A 23,934-nucleotide genomic window follows, 5' to 3' on the forward strand; every position below is an offset into this window, starting at 1 on the left:
ACTGCTGGTTGTTAATTTGAAAAAGCACCATTTTAGACTTCTTCATGATTGAAATTGTTACTGAAAATTGCAGAAAAATAGTGCTAGGGGAATTTGAACACAAAGTATTCATTCTGGGTTATGCTTTCATTTTATTGAAAGCTGTTATAAATTACTACAACTAATTTGTAAGCCTTCTTCCTGGCATAATAACTTGTGATTTCTTTAATGTGGTTTCTGCTAACGAAGGGAGGTAGACAGGAGGAAAACCGCACCTCAGACTTGAACTTACGTGTTTGGAAGAAATTTAAGGTAATAGTGATAATATTTCAATCTCATAGCTCAGAAAGAAAAAAAAGAGATTGCATCTTGTACAGTGACCATCTGCTGCTCATAGTGTGGCCTCAGTGGCCTTGCACACAACTCCAGTACCAGTTCATTTGCCATCCTCCTCTTAGTTGTTTGACATCACCAACACCTTCTCCCCCCTCTCCCAGCTGTGGCAGTGATGGGGCGGGAGGCAAGCGGCAGTACAGCCTTCAGGGATCCTTTGAGACTTGGTTCCTTGGGCATCATTTCCACTGAAGAAAGTACCCGTGCACAACCGATTGCCTGTTGGTTACTCAAGGCTTGAAACTTACCATGATCCAGGGACTTGTGAAACTTGCTAACATCTCATATCCAGAATACTTTATTTTACAAATAAAAAGAGAAATTTCTAATTATTTTTGAAGTATTAATTTTCACAGTTGAAGGTTTTATTTCTTTAATTACTGGTTTGTTAGAGGGTTTTTTTGTGAGTTACAATTAACTTGAAATAACTGTCTTCTTTGAAAATGCTTATCTTTGTTGAAAACAAGCGTCCTGGATAACCTCATAAAGTGTGAACTCACTACCAAACTTTTTTTTTATATAAAAGTTCAATATGATGACTGTTAGCTAGTACCTGAGCACTGGGGAAGGGTAGGAGTGTCGAGGATGACAAAGTTCTCCACTGTGTGAATTGCCTGATTGACAACTTGTTTCTCAGTATTTGGCCACCAGTTGATCTAGCAGAATCTCCAAATGTTAGATACAGTGGTAGGACTCTGAAAATGTTATTAGTAAACAGCTGGCTCAATAAGGACGCTGGGAGCAGCCCCACTCCCGGCCAGGTCTCAGGACCAACATACGATAATGCAGCTGAGGGCTGCTCCTTCCAGACGTCCCCTCCATCTGGTCCTGGACCCTGACCCCGCTGGCTTGGGGACTGACTCCGGCACCGCCCTGTCACTGTGAGCCTGCCTGCCGGTCACAGGGCTGTGTCAGACGCTGCTTCCCCTCACGGTGCCTGATCCTGACCCCAACCCCCAGGCTGGCAATCCCGAACTTGTTTTATCATCACAGACTTGGCTGACCTGAACTTGAGGCTGCCCCCTTGGACTGTCCTGCTCCTTTGCTGAGGGCAGGTGGTGTGTCCTGGCTGGTGAGCCTTCGTCCTGCTAGCCAGGGGTCCCCGGCAGCTGCTTTTTCCCAGGGAGCAGCTGGCCCTCAGTGCACACTGTGGGGAAACACACACGCCTACTGTGGAAACAGCCGTGTGTTAAACTGGGTGGTCTCAGCAGGGTGCTTGCTTATCTTTCCCTTTCCTCCTAGGAAGCATCCACCTTGAGGTGGTTCCTTCCTATCCTTTAGTTACCTTGTCATTTCCCTGGTGTTCTTCCACAGAGAATCTCAAAAGCATGCTTTTGCCAAGTAGCTCCTCATGTCTTAGATAGGGTTATCTCCCAAGATGCACTGCAGCTCTGAGCCAAGTCAGTTACTGTGCTTGGCTAAGAAGTATGGCATTCATGCAATTCAGTTTCCCCTCCTGGGGGAAACCAGAGGACATAAATAAAGTAGAACATAGTAAAGTTTCTGGATTTCTCAAGTAATCTCATTTGGAAATAAAGTATATCATTAAGATAAACAACTGTGCTCAAGCATGAATTTCTGTGACTGGATTTGTCTAAAGTGCTTTTGTATTCCATGGTCCATGATTAACAATACAAAAATCTGAACAAACATGAGGTGAAGGGAGATTTATAGTGGTATTACAAGAAGAGGGCTACATCATAAGCAGGTTCCTTCTAGGGGGAATAGTAATGGCATTAATAGTCTCAAGAGTTCTGTCCTTCTCTCTCATTCGCACTAGCTTACAGTTAGGTACAGAAATGTGGTGGATTTGCTCTGTTTGATGTAGGAGCAACTCTCTTGAAATGAAAATTTCTGTGGCTTGGACTGATGGGCATTACAGTGTCTGCTTATCTATACCTACACTAAAGATTATTTTTTATTTCCCATTTTGCTGTCATATTTCTTGTGCTTTCAGTATCTTTGGAATTCATGATTCATCTGTATAGTAATAGCATTTAACAGCTGTAGAAATACTTACATTCTATTCACAATCATATTTAAGCACTTACAGAAGATCAGGAAGTTTATGATCAGACAGAAAAAAGACATAACTTTATTTCTAAATTTTGTTTATGATATGCTAATATGCTTCCATTCCTTTGTGTGCTTAATTGATTTATTTAGTTATTGGCAGCTATCCAAAAATATTGGATGATGACATACTCAGTGCAATTTGAACAGAATTAGTGAGGCAAATTGCTTGCAGTAGAAAGAGTCTTCTCCTTGTTATTATCCACCTTGCAGTGCTGTTCACATTGTAGTTTATTAATTAAAGGTAGTTATCTGAACCAGTGACACTTTGTTTTGAAACAGTGTTTAAACTGATATCTAACATATTTAAAATTAGAAAATTGGCTTTGTTTCTTTTTTAATGCCAGAATTCTACACTGGTATGATGCAGATGACAGCATCTCTTAGATTCTTTCTTACCATCTGCTGAAGAAGCTGCTTTGGTGCAGTTTAACATGGGTTGCATCACTCCACAACTGCCTTAAGATACTGGATAAATCTGTAATGCATGTGAAGCTCCAACCTTTTTTAACTTAATGTTTCTACTTGAAGTGCTTTCTTCGACTTGACCTGTGCTGTGGGACAGAGGGACCATTTACAGCTTCAGAGTTGAATTCACAGATGGACTTAGGGACCGCAGTTGGAAGTGCTTCACTACCATCACAGAATACAAAGCAGTGAGTTAGGTTCCTAGACTCTCTTCTCAGTCCATGAAGATTCATCTACCTTAGGAGGAAATTACAATCTTAAGAGAAAATTAGTCTTACCCAGTGCTAGGGCTTAGCCAGTTCTCTCTGCACAGGGTTTACAATGTTGAATGTGTCCTGCGGCACCTGAACTTTTTCCTCCTCTTTCAAAAAATTTTCTCAAGTGATTTAGTCTACTTTTAAAATAGAGAAATAGGACGTAGTATGAAGGCTGACATCTTTTTATCCAGAAGCTCAGTGATAACACTCACACAAAGTGAAGGCTGTGTAGAGGGCAGGGGAAGGAGCGGAGGAGAGTTGCATTTTGATACTTCCTAGTGGGAAAAAGAATGCTTTTTTCATAGTCGTTAAGGCCTTCACTAAACCTGAGAGAGGGAAACCAGGAGGGAGGAGCATAGCAGATAAGCTTGTGGGTGAAGAGAGAGAAATTATGTGGATATAAGTTCTTCTAGGTTACAGTTTCTGTTCTGTTAATTGTGCTACAGTATGTTTCTTCTGCTAATCTCACATGGATCATCTGGCAAATAATCCTGGTGTCAAAATGCATTGTAAATACACAAGTTAAAAAACTAAATGAATGATGAGAAGTGAGATCAAAAAGTATATGCCAAGAGTTGCATTGTTTTCTTCAACTGTCTGCTTTTGAGGTCTGTGCAGGTGGTGCCTGATGAGTAGTGAGAGAACAGTTCTGAAGAGAACTGCCAGAAGCAGAAAGGATCCTTGGAGCAGCGCCTGTTTCCTTTCCAGTCTGCTGGCTCAGCCATGGAGCCACAGGAGTGACAACATATAATGAGTCTCCTAAGTTTAAGATGTAGTTTGTATACCTACAAAAGTAATTAAATATTTCTATTCATAGAAAGCTCTGATAAGCAGCAAACTCTCAATTTGTGTGCCACTGAGATGAATATTCACGTATTAATACCTTGTGAAACTGATACTAGCAGGGCAGCACAATTTGCATATGCTTATCAGTAAAGATTTCTTTTCTAAACCAAGATCAAAAACATCAGTAAGAATGCCAATCAAACTTTGAATAATCATTTGATTGTGAAAAATCTGGTAGAACCATGATAAAGTAATGAATGGGTTACACTGGTATAATCAATGAAAGTTTTCATACAAAGAAAAGTACAGGTAGTGATTAGTGCACTGATACACTGATAACAAATCCTTCAAAAGATCATTTGTTTCCAGTTTATAGTGCCGTTTTCTTTAATTAGTCCTCTGAAGGATTGTGCATCAGATTATTTCTTCATAAACAAGCCTTTGAAATGCCATGGTGTAAATATTTTTGAAAAGTCAGTCACCGAAGCACTGAGTTTGTGGAATTAAGCAGTAAAAAGATCTGTTAAATTTTAATTTTGTAACTTTTTGGCTTTTAGAGTCCTTTTTTTGCTGTTAAAAACCATTATGCTAATAACCTCCAGGTAGCCATTTTTGCAGGGTGGTTCTTTACAGCTTTCTTTGCGAGTTATTTTCTTAAACTTGAGTTTTACTGGTAAAGGAAAGTTTGCGGTTTGAGGACACTTCCTATCTGTTTATAGTGTAATGGCTTCTGAATGAGGCATCAAATCAGCAAAAATACCTAGAAAATCTTCAGTGCACGGAACATTTATGATTTTTAGCAAAATCAAAAGGAGGAAATGAAGAAATTACATTGTTTATGATGTCTGATCACTGAGGCAGTAGTTTTAATGAAGAATCTTGTCTGTAGGATAAAATTCAATTGACAGTTATTGAGAGTTTCCTTGCAAGTATCCCAGTGCCCCTTCCAAGGAAGAGGATTGCAAAATGTGAATCCCATCACACAGCACGGTGTGTGGTACAAGACTGCATGTGGTGGGGCCGATAGGAGTTCTGTACTGGAAGTTTGGGTGAACAGAGGCATTCATAGAGTCTCTAGAATCTGCACTGAGCACAACCTGCAGAAGCAATGGTCTGTGTGATTTTTTGATGTTATCCATAAGAAGAAACCCACAGAAATCACAGTAGCAATGATTCCCCCCCTCCCTTTTTTTTTCTCTGCTGAATTCATGTCAATCAAAGGCTGTGGAGGATAGTAATGAGTAGCCACCTTCCCAGCAAGGTGCGCTGTGCAGCATAATTCTTCTGTACTCCGTTCATTCCTTCAGTTAGCCAGAACATCTCTAGATCACCTGCTGAATGGATTTCTCCTTGCAAAAAGAGGGAAACGGAAGTCAGTACAAGCCTCCACCTTCCTTAGGAGTTGACAACAGACTTCACTGGTTGTGTAGGTTAAATGAAATAGTGCTGATTCACAGTGCTGCCTGCGCGGAACACTTTGTTAAAGATTTATCTCCCGTCTGAAGGGGAAGAAGAATTTTCACAGTAGGAAAAAACCATAAATATATATTTCACCTTTTAAGATGATATCAAGCTTTATATTACAAAAAGGTCTTTTGTGAAGCTCTGTACTCAGGTTGGACTCAATGTTCTGTACTAACGGTCTAGAATTCAGACATGATAGGGGAGATATATATATATAGATGTGTGTGTGTTATTTTTAAAATGGCTTTATTACTTAGTGAGTCCAAATCTCCCTTTTTGATTATCTGTCTCAGTAATAACCAAAAAAGAAAATATTATACTATCTACATTTTCTTTTAAATTTGAAAATGTGTTAAAGGCAGTGAGAACTGTTGCAATGCCTTCTGTTAGGATTCAGTCTTTGGCAGAAAATTTTTTTGTGTAATACCTGGTTCCTGGCAGATGACATGGCTTGACCTAGCATGTTACAGGCAAATTGTTCCTATACCAAGAGAGCAAATTCCCCACACAACATCCTACTTGCTAAATTGGAGAGAGATGGGTTTGATGGACGGCCTATTTGATGGAGAAGGAAAAGGCTGGATGGCTGCATCCAAAGAGCTATGGTCAAAGGCTCAGTGTCCAAATGGAGATCAGTAACAAGTGGCGTCCCTCAGGGGTCCGTAATGGGACTGGTAGTGTTCAATATTGTTATTAATGACATAGATATTGGGATTGAATGCACCATCAGCAAGTTTACAGATGACACCAAGCTGAACGCTAGACGAAAGGGGTGCCATCCAGAGGGACCTTGACGGGCTTGATGAGAAGGCCCATGTGAGCCTCATGAAGGTCAACAAGGCCAGGTGCAAGGTCCTGCATCTGGGTCAGGGCAATGGCCAGTGTCAATACAGGCTGGGGGTTGAAGGGATTGAGAGCAGCGCTGAGGAGAAGGACTTAGGGGTACTGGTGGATGAAAAGCTGGACATGAGCCATCAGTATGTGCTCGCAGCCCTGAAGGCCAACCATATCCTGGGCTGCATCACAAGAAGTGTGGCCAGCACGTCAATGGAGGTGATTCTGCCTCTCTACTCTGCTTTTATGAGGCCCCACCACATCCTGCATGGATGGTCCTGTGTCCAGCTGTGGAGCCCTCAGCACAAGAAGGACATGGAGCTGCTGGAGCGGGTCCAAAGGAGACCCACAAAAATGATCTGAGGGATGGAACACATCTGCTGTGAGGAAAGGCTGAGAGAATTGGGACTGTTCAGCCTGGAGAGTTGAAGGCTCTGGGGACACCTTACACCAGCTTTTCAATGTTTAAAGAGGACTTACAAGAAAGATGGACAGAGACTTTTTGACAGGGCCTGTATTGACAGGACAAGGGGAAATGGCTTTAAACTGAATTAGGATAGATTTAGATTGGATACAAGGAAGAAATTTTTTATGGTGAGTGTGGTGAGACACTGAAACAGGTTGCCCAAAGAAGTTATGGATGCCCCATCATTGGAAGTGTTCAAGGTCAAGGTGGATGAGGCTTTGAGCAACCTGACCTAGTAAAAGATGTCCCTGCCCATGGCAGGGGTTTTGGACTAGATGACCTTTAAAGGTCCCTTCCAACCCAAACCATTTGGTGATTCTATGGTCTGTTTACATACAGAAGCTTTTTCTCTGTCTTTGTATCACAGGCTCGCTGAGGTTGGAAGGGTGTTCTTGAGATCCTCTAGTCCATCCTCTCTGCTCAGGCAAGTTCAACTACTGCAGGTTTCCCAGGACTGTGTCTAGTTGGCTTTTGAATGCCTCCATGGATGAAGACTCTGAAATCTGTCTGGGTAACCTGTTCTGGTGTTTGACCACCCTTGCACTAAAAACGTATTTCCTTATGTTCGGAATGAATTTTCTGTTTTCTGACTTGTGTCTATTGCCCCTTGTTCTTCATTGAGTACCCCTGAGAAGAGTCTGGAGCTCTTGTCTTCATTCTCTGCTGCCAGGTATTTGTACACATTGGAAAGATCCTGTTTGCACCAGGAGGTGCTGTTATGATCCCAGTGAGAAAGGCACTCAGAGTCTGTCAGGTATCATTTAAAATATTACCTATTAGAGCTAATGCTGTAAGGAGAGAATGGTATAAGACAATCTTGTATCCCGTTAGATGGTGGGAGCCCTGGGGTGGTGTAGCTTTGGATGGGGCCCTGATCCACTTGCAGTGTGCTGGGCAGTCCCTGCCTGTAGCAGAGATTCTCACATTTTGGTTGCTCGAGCTATAACAGGACTTTCTTACAAGGTAACAACTCTGTTCATTATTTCTGCTGGCAAACAGAAAGGAATGAGAACTTCTTGGAGGACTTGTAGATACAGGCAAGGCCACGCAGGTGGTTGTGTAATGGCTGGTACCCGGTGGGACCTGCTGGTGGGCTTGGTTGCATGGGCTGACTGGGTTCATCCTGCAGCACAGCACAACACAGGCCCGGGCTCACAACAGTTAGCTGCTGTGTGGATCACTGACGCTTTGATGCATGACAGCGTTCCAATCAGGATCGCTACAGGTCCTCCCTGGTCCAGAAGACCTAGTAGTCTGGTAGATTAGGTGTACGTCAAAGCCAGCACGTTTGGTTTGGTTTTCTGTGAGCTTTAGTGAGAAATGATTCAATAAGTTGGCATACACTTGTTTAGTTATTAGCCTTTCTCATTAGTAATAAATAATGCTTAGGACATGAGGAGCAGCGATAGTGTTTGTGAGGTGGTAGGTAGATGAGGTGCTAACAGAGACATAAAATGGAAGAACAGTAAATATGGGTTAGACTTAAAATATACTACTCTAACATTTTAGCTAAGTATTTATTAAATATGTCTGTGTAGCAAGAAGTTTATAATTGTTTTTGATATGCCTTTAGGCTGTTGCAGAACATTTGCAGTGTTGGTCATCAACACTGAACAGATACTTTAACTGACGTTTGTTGTCTCTTCAAGTAGTTGCCTCTAATATTTCGTACTACCACAGAAGATGTGAGAGTTGCAAATATGTTTCTTGCTAATGAGTAGAAAAATGAGTTCTTTTTAATGTACACTGAGGAGAAATTTTTTTTTTTTATCTAGCAATGTTATTTTGTATACTAAAACAAAGTTTTTTTTATCTGATTGTGTGACTCAGGTAATTCTTACGTACAGGGTGCTAGATATCATTTCCAGAGCCTGTGTGAAAATTTGCATTGTGCACTATCTGCATACCTACTGTCATGTTGTAGGCTTAATCTTTGGATAGAAATTTGCTATATGGTATATTTCAATATTTTATTGTATAGCAAGTTTTCTAAACTCTGTTTTATAAACACTTAGATTTATAACTTCCTGACATGCTTTTGATTGAGCGGTCTGAATATAATGCTTCTTTAGCTCCATTTCTACTGAAATGTATCTTACAGAAACTCTTATCTTACATATTTGCACAGACTGAAACTTTTTCTGTCCTTTCTTTCCATAGGATAAGAAATGGGTTCTCAATCATGAAGATGTCACGCTGGGAGAACTGCTGGGCAAAGTAAGTAATCAAGTGCACTCATTTAAATGAGTCTATCTTAATCATTCGGCCTATACAGTTCTTATTTGCCTTACTGTGGTATGCAATTTTTATATAGATTCTTTAATACACAAGACAGTATTGTGCTTTAAATAAATGTGAATCACATTTACTGGTAAATGCTATAATGTGTATGCTGAAAGTGTTTAACTAGTATATATATTTTTCTCTTTTGGAAGGCTTTTAAGCTAACTGGATTTCTATAAAGCATGATGTGGCTGTTCTACTTTGTGTAGTCTTACAAACTTCTTACATAATATAAATAAAAATACATAAATAGATTTATGGTTATCTATTTACAAAATTTATGTATTTCTGTCTAAAATTTTATATAAGATTATTAAATCAGTATTTATTAAAACAAATGTTAGTTGCTTTTGTGTGGTTTATTGAATGTTAGGTAATTTTACAGTGGCATACGTATTTCATTAATTCTTATGTAGCATAGTTTATATCTCCAGTTCTGCTTAGGAGCTATAAGTCTTTAAAATCAGGTAAGCCCCATACCTCACATTTTTAGCACGTTGACACCTACAAAGACAGTTGCGAGTGCCACTCTGGGCACAATGTTCCAAAAGATTTCCCAAAAACTGAAAAATAGGCTTAACTGAGGAGGCAGATGAAAGCAATAATTGTCTACTTACTATGATACACACCAAAAGAATAGAATAACTGTTCACGAAGTGGGAGAATTAAATACTGTCAGAAAATTGTGTTACCCAGGATAAAAATCTCTTTGTCAGCGTAAGATGACGATAAGTATTGTCTGCTGGTAGACAGAGCTGTGTCTGCATAAAATGCAGGTACTATGACAGCTTCACATTCTTAAACAGAATGGTATCAAGGGAGAAAAATAAAGATGTTTCAGGCATTAAAAGAGCTTTGTCGTGCTGAAAAATAAATTATGAATTAGTCTTGATGAATAAAGACAGGTAAAGCAGTCTGAAAATTGTAAATTTTAGTAAACTGAGTTTATATATGCATTTCATGGTTTTGGCACAAAGCATTTTTAACATTCCAGAAAGACAACTTAGTGCTTAAAAGTGATTGTAGAAAGATACGTTCTTTTAAAAATACAAAACAGGATAAAAATCTTCTTGGAACACAGTAGAAATCTGTTATGCATCCATCTCTAAGAAGATGTAGTCATGCTAGAAAAGATAATGACAGGACCATCAGCATCTGTATGAGAAAATGTGTTAAATATACTATAGCCGTTCACCATGGAAGTGAGAAATCTGAGAGTCTGTAAAATCTTGAGTGGCCTGGAAAAAAATAAGAAGGAAAATCATGAAAGCTTAATGCAGAGGAGGATGCAAACTTTAGAAAAGAAAGATTTTCCTTCACCTCAGGCATGAATGGTGTATTTATTTACTCAGTATTAATTCTATGATAACTCACAAAATTAAAGTTTTATGACAGGAACATGTTATACTAAAAATCATATGTATAATGATAATTAAATATTTTAAATAAAGAAAGCATTATCAATACTAAAGTAGTCCTTAAGGTGGGTTCAGCTTTCACTGTTGAATACTTCTGACCAGAAGGCCAGAGCAAAAGTGTGTTGGGAGTGACTCCACTTCTTACCTTTGGGCACCTTGTGCCTTTTTAGTTATTAGAGGTAGTGTTCTAACCTCTAGAAGTGCTATTTTAGAAGGGCAGATTGCTGTCATAGATCCTATGCATTGCTTGCCAGCTATATCCTGTTTATCTTAGGATATGTAGAATAATACTGGAAACCTGTGCTTAGGCCTAAATTTCTTCCCTTGTTACTAGCAACGCATTACAGTTTTCCATTTATGAGTTTCTTTTTTTCCTTTTCTGTCTCCTTCCTTCGGCAATACAATATTCAAATGCATAATGTAAAGTAATTTTGACCACTCAGGGAAGAGAGGAAAACATTTTCAACAGAGTTTTGCTATTTCTTGAAGTCACATGCAGCCCCAGATACCAGGACACAGAAGTGGAATAATGTCGAAATTTATCAGACATAGATTTAAAATTATGTTGCATTTATTCTTTGGGAAATACAAAACATAACTAAAAGTATGAGATATTAAGGTATGGGGTTTTTTCTTCTCTTGGGTTTTTTCATTGATACCAGTGTTTTGTTATATACCACACAATTTCCTTCTTCCTTCTATTTGTGTCCTGATAATATCATAAAAAATACATCTGATGGAGATTATTCTATGTTCTTTATTATTTGAGTTTTCTTCTGCCAAAGCTAAAAAAATAAACAATTTTCCTGGGGGGTATGTTGTTGAAGACCTAAAACATCTGATTATAAAAGGAGCTACTTTCTAAACTCTTGTCCAAATGTGAGGCCTTACGTACCTACCTCTATAGAGCAGTGCTGAGTTTAGCTTTTAAAAGATTGTGGATCATGTAACTTTTTCAGGGCAGACACAGCAATACATTTTTTTTTCAGTGATTTTAATTTACAATCAGAATGAATACACAGTGTTTTATTTTTTCCTAATTTGCATTTTTTCCTTCTTGTGTATGTGAGAATTATGTTATTTTGATGTGTTTTGTCCTAGTTTCACAGATCACCTTGTGGTCTCTTACTGACTGCAACTATTGATAAAGCACAATAGTGTGAAAATGAAAGAGTGCAGGACTAAAATTAAGAAAAAAAGTACTACTATCAGCATTGACTTTAGAAGTTACTAAGAGGTTTTATGAGAAAATGACACAATTAATGTTTTTTTTCTCTTTCCAGCAAAGTCAAAGTAGAACTCATACCCTATGTCCATGTAATAGATGTACTATTTCTGTGTGAACTGCTTTGTGTCAGGGGCAGATACTGGCAGAAAACCTCATTTGGCTTCATAAACACGTTTCAATGTTCTCTACCAGTTATGTTAGCTGTCTACATTGCTTTTCTGGAGATCTGTGAAGATTTTTTTAATTTAGAATAATTTTTTTCCTGATTTCAGGGTAATTTTGGTGAGGTGTATAAAGGAACATTAAAGGATAAAACACCTGTTGCTGTAAAAACTTGTAAAGAAGATCTTCCTCAGGAACTGAAAATAAAATTTCTGTCAGAAGCCAGGTAGGTTGTCTAAATTTAATTAAAATATAAACTTGTTGTTGGCATTTTTTTCAAGTTCTACTACTAGATAGATTTACAAAATCTGACCTTCAGAAAAATTCAAAGAAGCAGTAGTCAAACTTTTTCCTTATTTCTCTCCTTCAGTACATTCTACAGTTGTTGCCCTGGTAACTAAACATAGGCATTTTAAACATGTGAGTGCAATAGCATCTACACTTGCTGAAACTACCTCTTCAGCAAAGCAAGCTGTGCCTATGAAATACAATTTTGTTACTGCAAGTGCCTGCATTTAGAACTGCTTCTGAGATGTTCCATGAGGATCGGGATAGTAAGACTGGAAGATGCTGTTAATTTAAGTGTGATTATACCAGCCATAAATCCTACCTTACATACATGACTAATAGAGCTGATCAAATGTGGCTAGGTTGCCGATAGACCCCATTTAGTAATTTTTCTCTTTGTAAGAGGAGTTCACGCCAGTAGAGATATTTTATGCTGTGTCAGGCAGCATATGATTGCATACTTCTTTTTCAAATTACAATCATGCCACAATATGCTAAGTATTCTGAACAAAGGCTGATGTAGATAGATAGGTTCTGGAACCTCAGGATAGAGGAGTGTATTGAGATAATTTCACAATGGTATAATGTGAAATTATTTCACAGTTGTTTAATATGTTGCTATTAAGCTTCATATGTTTTTGGTTTTACTCTCAAACTATCATGATCAATATGGAAAAGTGAAAGATATTGTCTTCATTTAGAGAATGAAGATCAGCCACTATGTATTGAATAATTTTAAACAGCTTGTAACTTGGCAACTGCAGAGATGTTTCATTTGTTAAGCTGCTTGCCACTAATGGAGCAGTGTTAGTCTGAAAAAAAGTGAAAGCTGTTATTTCTCACTAAAGAAGTGTTTAACAGGTAGGTTAGTATTTTACGCTTGATCCTAGGAAAAAAGGGAAATAGAGGAGGTGCTTTAAATCAGTAAATAGCAGAAGAAATATTTCAGTTACAAGGTCTCTATAGAATTCTTCCTTGCCTTTCATTTTGCTTATAAATCATAGCATACTGTTTTAGGCTGTAAATGTTCTTATTGCAGTATTGTCTAAGAAGATGTAATTTTTTTTGTTTAATTCCCAAAATTAAAATTGCTGTCCTCATATTCTTTGAAAACTTATTGTATTAATTAGTCTCTTAAAGTAAAATTGGAATGAGTGTGTATTTGAAAAGTGCAGCAGGAAAGTGTAGAGGCATACTGTGCATGCTTTTTTAATGTAGCTTTGCTTCTGATCCACCAGTGAAATGCTATTTAATTACCTGGGTTCTTGACAAAATGCAAATCTGTCAGGTCATTTTTCAGTTATATAGAGAAATGTTATGTAGATAAATGGTAAAACTGCAATAAGAATAATATTGTGTTCAATCTTGATTTATTAGTTAATCAGTATGCCCTCTGTTTCAAACAGAATGATGATTGATCTGTTACATTGATTTTTTTCTTCTTTATGATAACAGTAATGACATGTTCCATTAAAATAACATTAAGGGTTTAAGATATTTTCCTATAATATTTAATCAATTTGTATAATAAAGTTTATTCATATAATAAACTTACTGTGTGTTTTGCAGAATACTCAAACAGTATGATCATCCTAATATTGTAAAACTTATAGGAGTTTGCACACAGCGACAGCCTATTTATATTGTTATGGAACTTGTTCCAGGTAACTTTTTTCCTTTTTTTTCGCAGCATATTTTCATAAGTATTGTTTCCATAATGTAAAATGTATTGTTTTCTATTTGTCTTTATCTTCATTCTTGTGACTGATCTGAAAATCGCCTGTGTTGCCAATCTTCTTTGGAAATACTAGGTTCTACTAGCTTTGACATGGAGTGAGCTCCATAAATCTATTGTGTTTTTCTGTAGCCATTCAAGACAACAGCATTTGCCTGAAAGGTATTTCAGTTCTAGCTTCCTTTTCCTGCTGGCAAGATATTACATGGTATTTCCTTTAACAATAGAGTTATATAGTGGATATTAAGGTGGTCATATTTAGAGAAACTTAATGGCGGGGTAATGTTTCAATTTTAATAACTCGGATCATCTTTGATAATATGAGTTTTTTCTGTACCACCATACATTGCTCAGTTTATGGGTTGCTCTTGATTTACTTTTGGAATCTGGAGTTCATGTTATTCAGCAATGGCTGGAGAGAATTCAGCAGCTTTTGGGCAATTTTACCTCTTCGTTGATTTTTTCAGCAGCTGGAATATATGTGGGTTTGGTAGCCTCTAGTACTGCTTAATATGCAACACTGTGTTTGTTTTATGTATCACTGGATTTGTCTTCAAAATTATACAACAAGCTGTTTTAAGAACCATTTCATTCATAAAGACTTAGATTGCTTGTAATTCTTGAGCGCTGGCTTTGGAACAAGAGCACTGATGAAATATTTGACCTATTGGAATTTTCTGCCTTTATTCAGTTAGATTATATTAGATTATTATATTTGTACATGTGATTAACTTTATTAAAATAGAGACTAAAAGCAGTGTTCTGGGTTCTAAGACATACTTTGGTAATCAGTTTCTCCAGACATCTCTGAAGATAAAAATAAATCCTGATCTTTTAACACCTTTGTCATTCTGATTGAGAGCTTTCAGAGCCTAGTATAAGTTGTTGAAACGTACTAATACAATTTGAGGAGGAATTAGTGAGAATCTTTCTCTGATTCCCATCCCTATGTTGCATTCCAATTCTATACAAAAATTCTTCTGTCTCATGGCTTTGAATTTGAAAGAAACTTCTGAATTCTTATGCTGTTTTGCTGGTCTGTAAATCCTCTGGCGAGCTTCCGTTCTTACCTGCCCTCGTAAACACTGTACTGTGTTCAAGCCATCATACTTTTCTATATTATTTTAAACCTTGGCTAGCACAGCATGAGACTGACCAAATCAGCTAGAAGCAATAAGGATGCAAACTCTGAGGAAGCTGGCAGAAGAAAGACAAAGCACTTACTTGGATCAGTTCAGAGGAACAGTGATTCTGATGTTACTGGTTTTCTGTTTTCTAATGGCAAGTTTGAATGAGATTTCCTAAAATAATAATTATTGGTACTCTGGCTTGGTATTTAATACTGCTGTCTGAAGAACAGAATAGTGGTGGTAGGCTTGTTGACTTCCACTAAGCTTTCTCAGTGTCTGCTTTGTCTGTGTTTTGTCTTAAATGTGTTTATGCTTGAAGGTGTTTAAGCAGTTTAACTCTGACATTCTTTTTAATAGCTAAAAATGGCATGTTTTAGCTTAGAAATGTGTTCTGTAAATGTGTGGCTGAGAAGGCGTAAATAAATGTGTGACGGTTTTTTCCCTGAGGAAAAATTAGAAACAGTTCCATAAAGTGTGTAATTTCTCCTGTGTTTTCTGAGTTCTATTTAATGTTTGCACTTTTCCTAGTGTTTTTATATCCCAAGTACATGTAGGCTATACAATTACTGTGTCTTTTGAGACTGCTGTGGTGTGGCTCAGTAGTCACTGTTTCTGCTTTTCATTCCAGATTCAGATTTTAATTCAGATCGTTAATTTGTTCAGGTATTGAAAATTTATTTTCAAACTTAGCACTTTATGTAGCAAGGTGCTACTCTATTAGTGTTTCTGTCATAAACTGTCTGTGGAGGGAAATCTTTTCACTTTGTTGCAAATGTAAATAGGATTAAAAGCTCTACATCTGGTTAAATCCATCAGTGGAAACAATAGAGAAGGTGGCACATGTGTATTTAAGCATCTGTGCATCCATTGTTACATGCAAAAAACCCCAGATGTTGCCAACAGATAACAGCAACAAAACAAGTTGTCAAAGACAATTATCCTTTGTAGGTAGGTAGATCCCTTTTCTTGATGTGTGTGTGTGTGTGTGTGTGTGCGTGCGTGTTAACATAACAAGTGACATGTCCTGATGTAGAATTGCATTGGTACAAGAAATTTCAAGACGGATGATGTATCAGAGAGTAACTGTAATAATAAATAAGGTAGCAGAGCATGTTGCAGATACAAAGCCAGAGTGAAAAGGTAGATGAGAAGTTATGTATGTTAAAGAATCATCATTCACTTACTATTCACTTACTTGCTGTTGGTCGTACTGATCTCACTGTGTATGTCCACCCAGTGTCAATCCATCATAGGCACTGTACTCCAGTACGGAAAGACTTGGTTCTCTTTATTGCAGTCCACCACCTGTCAAGAAAGGAGGGAATGTCTTAGTGTAATGTGTATGTGTATTATATAAATTCTTTTTAAGGGGTTTGTATGTGGAAAAATGCATCATCTCCCTGCCATCGGCTGAGTTGTTAGCGGGCCGGTCTCTGCTCTTCTTCGTCTTATCCTGCTGGTCTTTCTGCAGGAACCTCTACAGGTGGGAAGGTGAGGAATATCCTGTAAGCAGAATGTGGCACCTTTTTCTAGAGTTGATTAGAATGTCACTCTACTCCTTCTAGCTTCTCAGACAACATCTGATGAAAAAACAGTTCTTTAAATTGAGAAAGGAAAAGGCCTGAAAAGACAATACTTGGGGGTTTTTGTTACTGTCACCAGTATGATGGTACTATTTATGTTGACATGGACTTAGGATGCTTTATGCACGAGACTGAAAACATAGGAGTAAGATCCTTAATGAGTTTTAGAAATTAAGCTGTGTATGTTTCTTAAGTCAAGAGAGTCCAGTAAACTGGTGAAAGACAATTTCTTTTGAGGACTCACAGATGATAATAAATATTTTAACAAGGATGTGTTTTAGTGTTGTCTAATAAAATATGCCCAGTGACCATCACAAAATAAACCTCTTTCTTACATTTTAAAGAATGTATGTCAAGCAACATGCATTTTAATACGGGGAAAAAGTTAGGGGAATATTTTTTAAAGATCTGCGTTCTTTTGTTTGCCAGCTAAGCAACTGGTACTATTGTCGAAGTAAGGAGGTATAATAAGTATTATAATAATATATGTATAATAATATGATTCTGTATTCTCTGAATACAGAAGAGCGTATTCTGCCAACTGTTTTTTATTCTTTGTGACACACATACCACAGATAAAAATCTCAGTAAGTTGTGGTGGCTACCTACTAAGAAGAAACCCCCGGTCAGTATTCTAAAGAGGGTTGTTTGAGAGGTATGTGCTTCTAATTTGTGTAGGACAGTATTTATTTATAGTGTAATTTAGATTTATTGTTGCTTTCTAAAAGCTATTCTTCTAATTGATAAAAAAATAAAATAATTAAAATATTACCTGTCATATATAAACAGAAGCTAAAATGCATGTAGCAGCGACAACGTGCTTCATATATACATGGAAAGTTACATTTCAGAAAAGAGATGTGACATAAAACAGCCATTCAGGTATTTACAATAAGACTTATGAAAAATAAAAGCAATGATTTTTGAAATCCCACGCAAATTGTTCTCCCTCTTCTCGTCTCACCTTCTCAAAATTGCGAAGATATTAATTGAAATTGAGTTAGTGAGTCTTTAGTAATTTTTTTTATAAACATTATATATAATTGTAAGTTAATGGAGATCTCTAGAAGAACCTTATTTTCAGGCTTGAGTTAGCCTAGCTAGCTGCTGTGAAAAAGCAATTTAGTAAAGCAGATGGTTTTAAAATGTTGTTTTGTGATTGCATAATGAATAAATTTGTAATAACCTTTAAAGCACTCTTGCAAATAATTAATTTTATTCTATTTTACCTAAATGACATTGAAATACTAACTAAAAAGAACTACTGCCCAGATCCTTACAAAGGCCCAAAGCTGAAGTTTCTGTGTGGGTTCTCAGCTACCATGTAATAAAAATTAACCAAAATTTTACAGTGATGTAGGTTTTTTCTGTGAATTTTTCAGTAGACTAAGAACTGAGAAAACAACTCTAGGTGGAAATGATCTTTGTATTACAATTTTTTGTTAATGGAGAACTACTTACAGAGATTTTCTCTTACTGTTCAGTCCTGATGATTCTTTCTCTATGACACCTGTGGTTACCAGTGTAAAAATATTAAGACTATTAAAAAGAAAGACGATTTGAGGACCGCAACACTCATGCATTTGTACACTGATTTTTTGCACTCATTTTGTGTTCCTAATACAAGTTGGACTTTTATTTCTCTTCTGGTGTGCGCCCACCTTTGCTCATGCTTCTTGATTTCATATTGCTACCTTCTAGTCTTCACGTTCCATTAGAGCTCTTATATTAGGATGGGTCTGAACAATCTATATGTGCATGCCCTGTGCACTCATGCGGTAAGTCAGATGAGCTGGTTTCTAGATACAGAGACTTATGTAATCTCAGCTGCCTGGGCACACGGTGTGATGTCTTGAGCCAGAGAGCACATGGTGTGAGATCCAGAATCAGTGTAATTTCCTTGTAGAGTTCTCCGCACAGTGTGCCACACTATCTAATTTGTTGAGCATTTGCTGGTCATCTGCTTAGCATATGCACAGCAAGTGGGATGTATCCAGGGGAGGACTGTGTTTTAATAGCAAGCTGTTATTCAGATAGGAGCCTGTATACTTTGTTTATGACCCAGAGCTTTACCTTGCAGCGGTAGCTGGAGAGAATACGGTGGGTAAAGTGTCTCTACTGATTTGAACTGCAGTGAGGCTACTGAATAAGTAGATAAAAAGTATTTGGATGCCAGTTTCTTCTGTCTCCACTGCCTCAGAGCAGATTTCAGATGCTGTGTTAGCACACAGCTAATGAGAGCTCCATGCCAAAAAGGCATGTTTTATTTTGAAATACAGTGAAATAAATCTTACAGTAATTGCAATATCATGCAGTGAATTTTAAATCCTGCATTGATGGAGTAGAAATGATTCAGATCAGCTCCAGGAAAAGCAGAGTACTACTCGCAAGTTGATGAGCAAGTTGATGAGCTGCCCAGGATTTTTCAAAAATTCTGCTTAGAAAGGTCAGACTATTTGCACCTGTCAGTCTTATGAAGAACTGATAATCATATAGGTTTCTGTAAGTTATTTTCTTTGTAATACTCTTCCTTTTCTTACTACTTTGTAATGAAATGTCAGCTAAGATGGTTTGATAAGGTTGCAAAGGTGGATGGAGTTTTTTTCTGATACCTTCTGATCTAAAGATATGAATACAGCATTATTTCATAACTTAAGAATAACTTTTTGGTTATTTGTTGTGATACATTTTGAGTACTCAATTTATCCAAAGAAAGACAGAAAAAGTGAGAATTGCTAATGAATTTCGGGAAAAGAAACCTTATATGTTAAGATTTGCGAAACTCTTCGAGTTAGCATAAAGCCTTGAGTTTGTATTGTGGAATGGAATATGGAATTTACTAACCTGGCTAAAAAGTAATGTAGTAAAGGTGGGATGCTAGCCTTAAAATTGTTCAGTGAGGGTTGCTGCGTATTTGAGGCTGTCAGTGCAGTCTGTAGCCTTCACTACAGGAGCTTTCTAACGTAGATAACGCTTTGACAGGGATGGTTTCCAATACGAGGAACAGCAGAAATTTTTGTAAAAGTATGGTTTATGGTAAAGTGTAAGAAGGCATGTAAATTTTCTGTGATGCTACATCAATCCAAAAAATTGGACATTTTCCTCATATTTTCTGGGTTAATTTATTCATTTTTCTTTGCTCTGTGCCTGTTTTCCCAGTGGCTTCTTTGTGCTTTATCCTGCATTGTTGACCTTAAAACTGAAGAAAGGGAATTCATTACGAGGAGCTGCTTTGATATTCAGAACAGGAAAAGAACAATTTGCCAGTGTCTCTTAAGGCTGCACAGGGCATAAGGAGTTTTCATAACAGCTCGTTTTTAGCAAATTTAGATGATTATCAGGGAGACTGCCTGGAATACTCTTGGCATTATCTGTAAGCTGGCCAGAGTCCGGACTGATAACCTGAGACGGATGTTTGGATGCTGGATTTTGATGGGGTGTAGAGAAGATTATCAGGAAAGGGTGAAGGGCTTGACAAAACCTGATTCCTGTTCTTTTCTCCTGTGAGAGTGAACTCAGCATTTTTTAGTGGAAAAAGACAGGAAAAGAAGGAACTAGAATACCCTTCTCTTTTACCCTTCCTTACTATTGTCTTCCTAGACCTAATTTCTCTCTTAGTGATCTTGGATCTTATTATGGTATTTCTGCTTTGAGAATAAGGGATTTTAATTCACTGAAACACTCAGGATCACTTAACTCTGTTTTCTTCTGCTCATAATTTATCATGCAATCTTCCATGTAATCAAAAACAAATTGCAGGACTCTCTTTAAACTTAGAATGTTTTTTTCTCTTCGTGGGTTTAGTGGAAAATCAAATCAAAATCAAATGTCATCTGTAAGATGGAAGAAGCAATCCCAAGCCACAAAATTCTTTCTTCTCCTTCTTTATGTTCATTTCAATTTACTAGAACTTTATCTTGCTCTGAAAGAAGAATTTAATTTAGAAGTAGGAACTTTGCATGTTTGTGAACTGTGTGTTCTAGAGTAGGGCATTTTGAAGACGGATGTGTAGTCTTGTGGTGTAGTTACCACTTCATGCAACTATTTCAACAGTTTATCCTGTAGAATGTTCGAAGGTGCCTCTGTTCCTCCAGCAAAAAGAGTCTGCACAAGTTGTCAAGATAAGCACCGTCCTCACACCTGCACCAGCTTTTTCTGGAAGGATTTGTCTGATTGACAGTAGATGCAAACATCTTTACAAGTTCCAATGGCCAATTCAAGGTAGTAGAAGGAAGCTTGCAGTCACACTGTTTGTGACCTACTCCTTTTACACTTTAATCACAAGCCTGTACCCTACTTTCTGTTTCAGGTTTTTACATAGTTAAACATTTTTATAATCAACATAGTTAAAATTACATCCCCAGAAATATTTTGACAGATTTTTCTTTCTGCTTTGTCAGGCATTCAAAAATAGGCAATTCAAGAATCTGGTTTATCTGTCGAGTCTTAATTTAGCTTCCTCTGGCACATATATAATGATAATATAATACATTATGAATATATTATATGTTACATTATATTACGATGTTATGAAAACTAAATCTCCTTTCTGTACCAGATCCTTACCTCGTACAGTTCTGAACAGTTTTCCAAGAGCTGTTTCTCATCCCCAAATCTATTCTGTAGCAGGAGGCCGTATTTAGTCTGTTCCATCTGTGATCTGCTCTGAGTATGACTCCCACACCCCCTCCCCAGTGGGCATTTCTGGACATTTTTCTCTTTAATGCTAAATGCGTTATCAGCATTTCTCTGGAGTGCTAGTGTGCATTTGTGGTACCACCAGAGAATTCCTATTTGAGAATAGATACATGGTTGCAAAAAAAGCAACCCCATGCTTAACTGGACACAGAGTTTGTGTTCCTTGTTTTATTTAGGCTCGTGCTAACATATATTAGGGCAGATTTGCTGAACGCTTGCAGCTGGAAGCAGGTTGAACTATGCTTGTACGTGTGAACAGCTATGAAAACTTCCAGTAATCTAATAGTGTGGGAAGGCTGTCTGAATTAGGTTTCAACTGTGTATGTTTAGCTTACATCTAGACATACGTAGCTAGCTTTCAGGGTGGAGTTCTGTAAGGTCATAACATCCATCTTTGCAATTGGATAAGGTGACCTGTTCAGATTTGTGCTGAATCATTTGAGATGCAAATTGCCTTTGCCATTGATGCAGAAGCAATTCAGAGCTGACAGGCTTTATTAGTTCAGGTGCAGCACTGCTTGATTTCAGCTATGCTAGGTCCCAGGCACGTTCAGAAAGCGCATAGCGATTTCTGTAGTGCCTGTAACAGGATCTGATAAGCCATTCTTAACCCAAGCTCTGGGGTGACTTCTGTTCGTGCTATCCTACCTGCAGTTGGCCTTGGTCTGGCTTGGCTTACTCACTCCATCTCTTCTGAAACTAAGGTGACTCCATTGCTACAGTGTTACAGCACTTTTTACTTCCACAGGGTGTGTTGGGTCAGAAGCATTTGCTGATAAAGCACAGTATTCTGCCTGACCTAACAGGCCCTCATTTTGGCCTTTGTTAGTAAAGAGAGCTACATGGCAAGAAATACCTACAGATCCAGTATAGCTGGTGCTGAGGTAGGGCTGTTACAACCTACTAAATCTTAACTAACTTTTGTGGAATTAGTCATATTTTCCGTATGTCGTGATACTCAATTGTATAGAACTCAACGATTGTGATGACAAGGTCGAATGCTCGTGGATAAAGATGAGGGGGAAAGCCAACAAGGCAGACATCCTGCTTGGGAGTCTGTTATAGACCATCCAACCAGGATGAAGAGGTAGATGAAGTTTTCTACAAGAGGCTGGCAGAATTTTCACAATCGCTAGCCCTTGTGCTCATGGGGGACTTTAACTTACTGGACATCTGCTGGAAATACAACACAGCAGAGAGAAAACAGTCTAGGAGGTTACTGGAGTGTGTGGAAGACACTTTCTGACGCAGCTGGTAGGTGAGCCTACCAGGGGAGGTGCTTCACTAGACCTACTGTTTACTAACAGAGAAGGACTGGTGGGAGATGTGGTGGTCGGAGGCCATCTTGGTCTTAACGACCATGAAATGATAGAGTTCTCAGTTCGAGGTGAAGTAAAGAGGGGGGTCAGCAAAACCACCACCATGGCCTCTCGGAGGGCAGACTTTGGCCTGTTCAGGACACTAGTTGAGAGGGTCCTCTGGGAGAGAGTCCTGAAGGGCAAAGGGGTTCAGGAAGGCTGGATGTTCTTCAAGGAGGAAGTCTTAAAGGCACAGGAGCAGGCTGTCCCCATGTGCTGCAAGATGAAGCGGTGGGGAAGACAGCCGCCTGGCTGAACAGGGAGCTCTTGCTGGGTCTCAGGAAAAAAAGGAGGGTCTACCACTTATGGAAGAAAGGACAGGTGACTCAAGAGGCGTACAGAGGTCTCATTAAATCGTGCAGAGAGGAAATTAGAAAGGCAAAAGCCCAGCTAGAACTCAGGCTGGCCATTATTGTAAAGGACAACAAAAATGTTTTTACAAATACATCAATAACGAAAAGAGAGCCAAGGAGAATCTCCATCCTTTATTGGGTGTGGGGGAAAATGTTGCCACCAAGGATTAGGAAAAGGCTGAGGTACTTAATGCCTTCTTTGTCTTAGTCTTTAATAATCAGACTGATTATTCCCAGGGTAGTCATTTCCCAGTGCTGGAACATAGGGATGGAGAGCAGAATAAACCTCCCATAATCCAGGAGGAAGCAGTTAATGACCTGCTGTGCCACCTGAACACTTACAAGTCTGTGGGGTCGGATGACCCAAGAGTGCTGAGGGGACTGGTGGAGGAGCTGGCCAAGCCGCTCTCCATCATCTGTCAGCAGTCCTGGCTAACAGGGGAGGTCCCAGATGGCTGGAGGATCACCAGCGTAACACCCATCTACAAGAAGGGCTGGAAGGAGCATCCCAGGAACTACAGGCCTGTCAGCCTGACCTCAGTAGAGGGGAAGATAATGGACCGGATCATCTTGAGTATGCTCAATGGGCATGTGAAGGACAACCAGGGGATCAGCCCTAGCCAGCATTGGGTTCATAAAAGACAGGTCCTGTTTGACCAGCCTGATCTGTTATGACCAGGTGACGTGCGTAGTAGATGAGGGAAAGGCTGTGGATGTTGTCTCCCTGAACTTTAGTAAAGGCCTTTGACACTGTTCCCCACAGCATCCTCCTGGAGAAACTGGCTGGCCGTGTTATGGATGGATGTGCTCTTCGCTGGATAAAGAACTGGCTGAATGACCGAGCGCAGAGTGGTGGCGAATGGAGTTAAATCCAGCTGGCAGCCAGTCATGAGTGGTGTCCCCCAGGGCTCAGTTTTGGGTCCGGTCTTTTTGAATATCTTTATCAATGATCTGGATGAGGGGACTGAGTGGACCCTC

At 38.6% G+C, this 23,934-nt stretch overlaps 1 protein-coding gene across 5 annotated transcripts in view; it reads left to right on the forward strand.

The window, feature by feature from the left end:
• Positions 1-23,934, forward strand: part of FER (FER tyrosine kinase) — a 196,671-nt gene that overhangs the window by 102,916 nt on the left and 69,821 nt on the right. For all 5 annotated transcript variants that reach the window (XM_075447292.1, XM_075447289.1, XM_075447290.1 and 2 more), the window contains 3 exons: positions 8,881-8,937; positions 11,922-12,037; positions 13,669-13,763. In XM_075447292.1, coding sequence (XP_075303407.1) covers positions 8,881-8,937; positions 11,922-12,037; positions 13,669-13,763 — 268 coding nt within the window. The remainder of the gene's footprint in view (positions 1-8,880; positions 8,938-11,921; positions 12,038-13,668; positions 13,764-23,934) is intronic.

Source organism: Opisthocomus hoazin, chromosome Z (genome assembly GCF_030867145.1).
Source record: "Opisthocomus hoazin isolate bOpiHoa1 chromosome Z, bOpiHoa1.hap1, whole genome shotgun sequence".
Classification (NCBI taxonomy): domain Eukaryota; kingdom Metazoa; phylum Chordata; class Aves; order Opisthocomiformes; family Opisthocomidae; genus Opisthocomus; species Opisthocomus hoazin.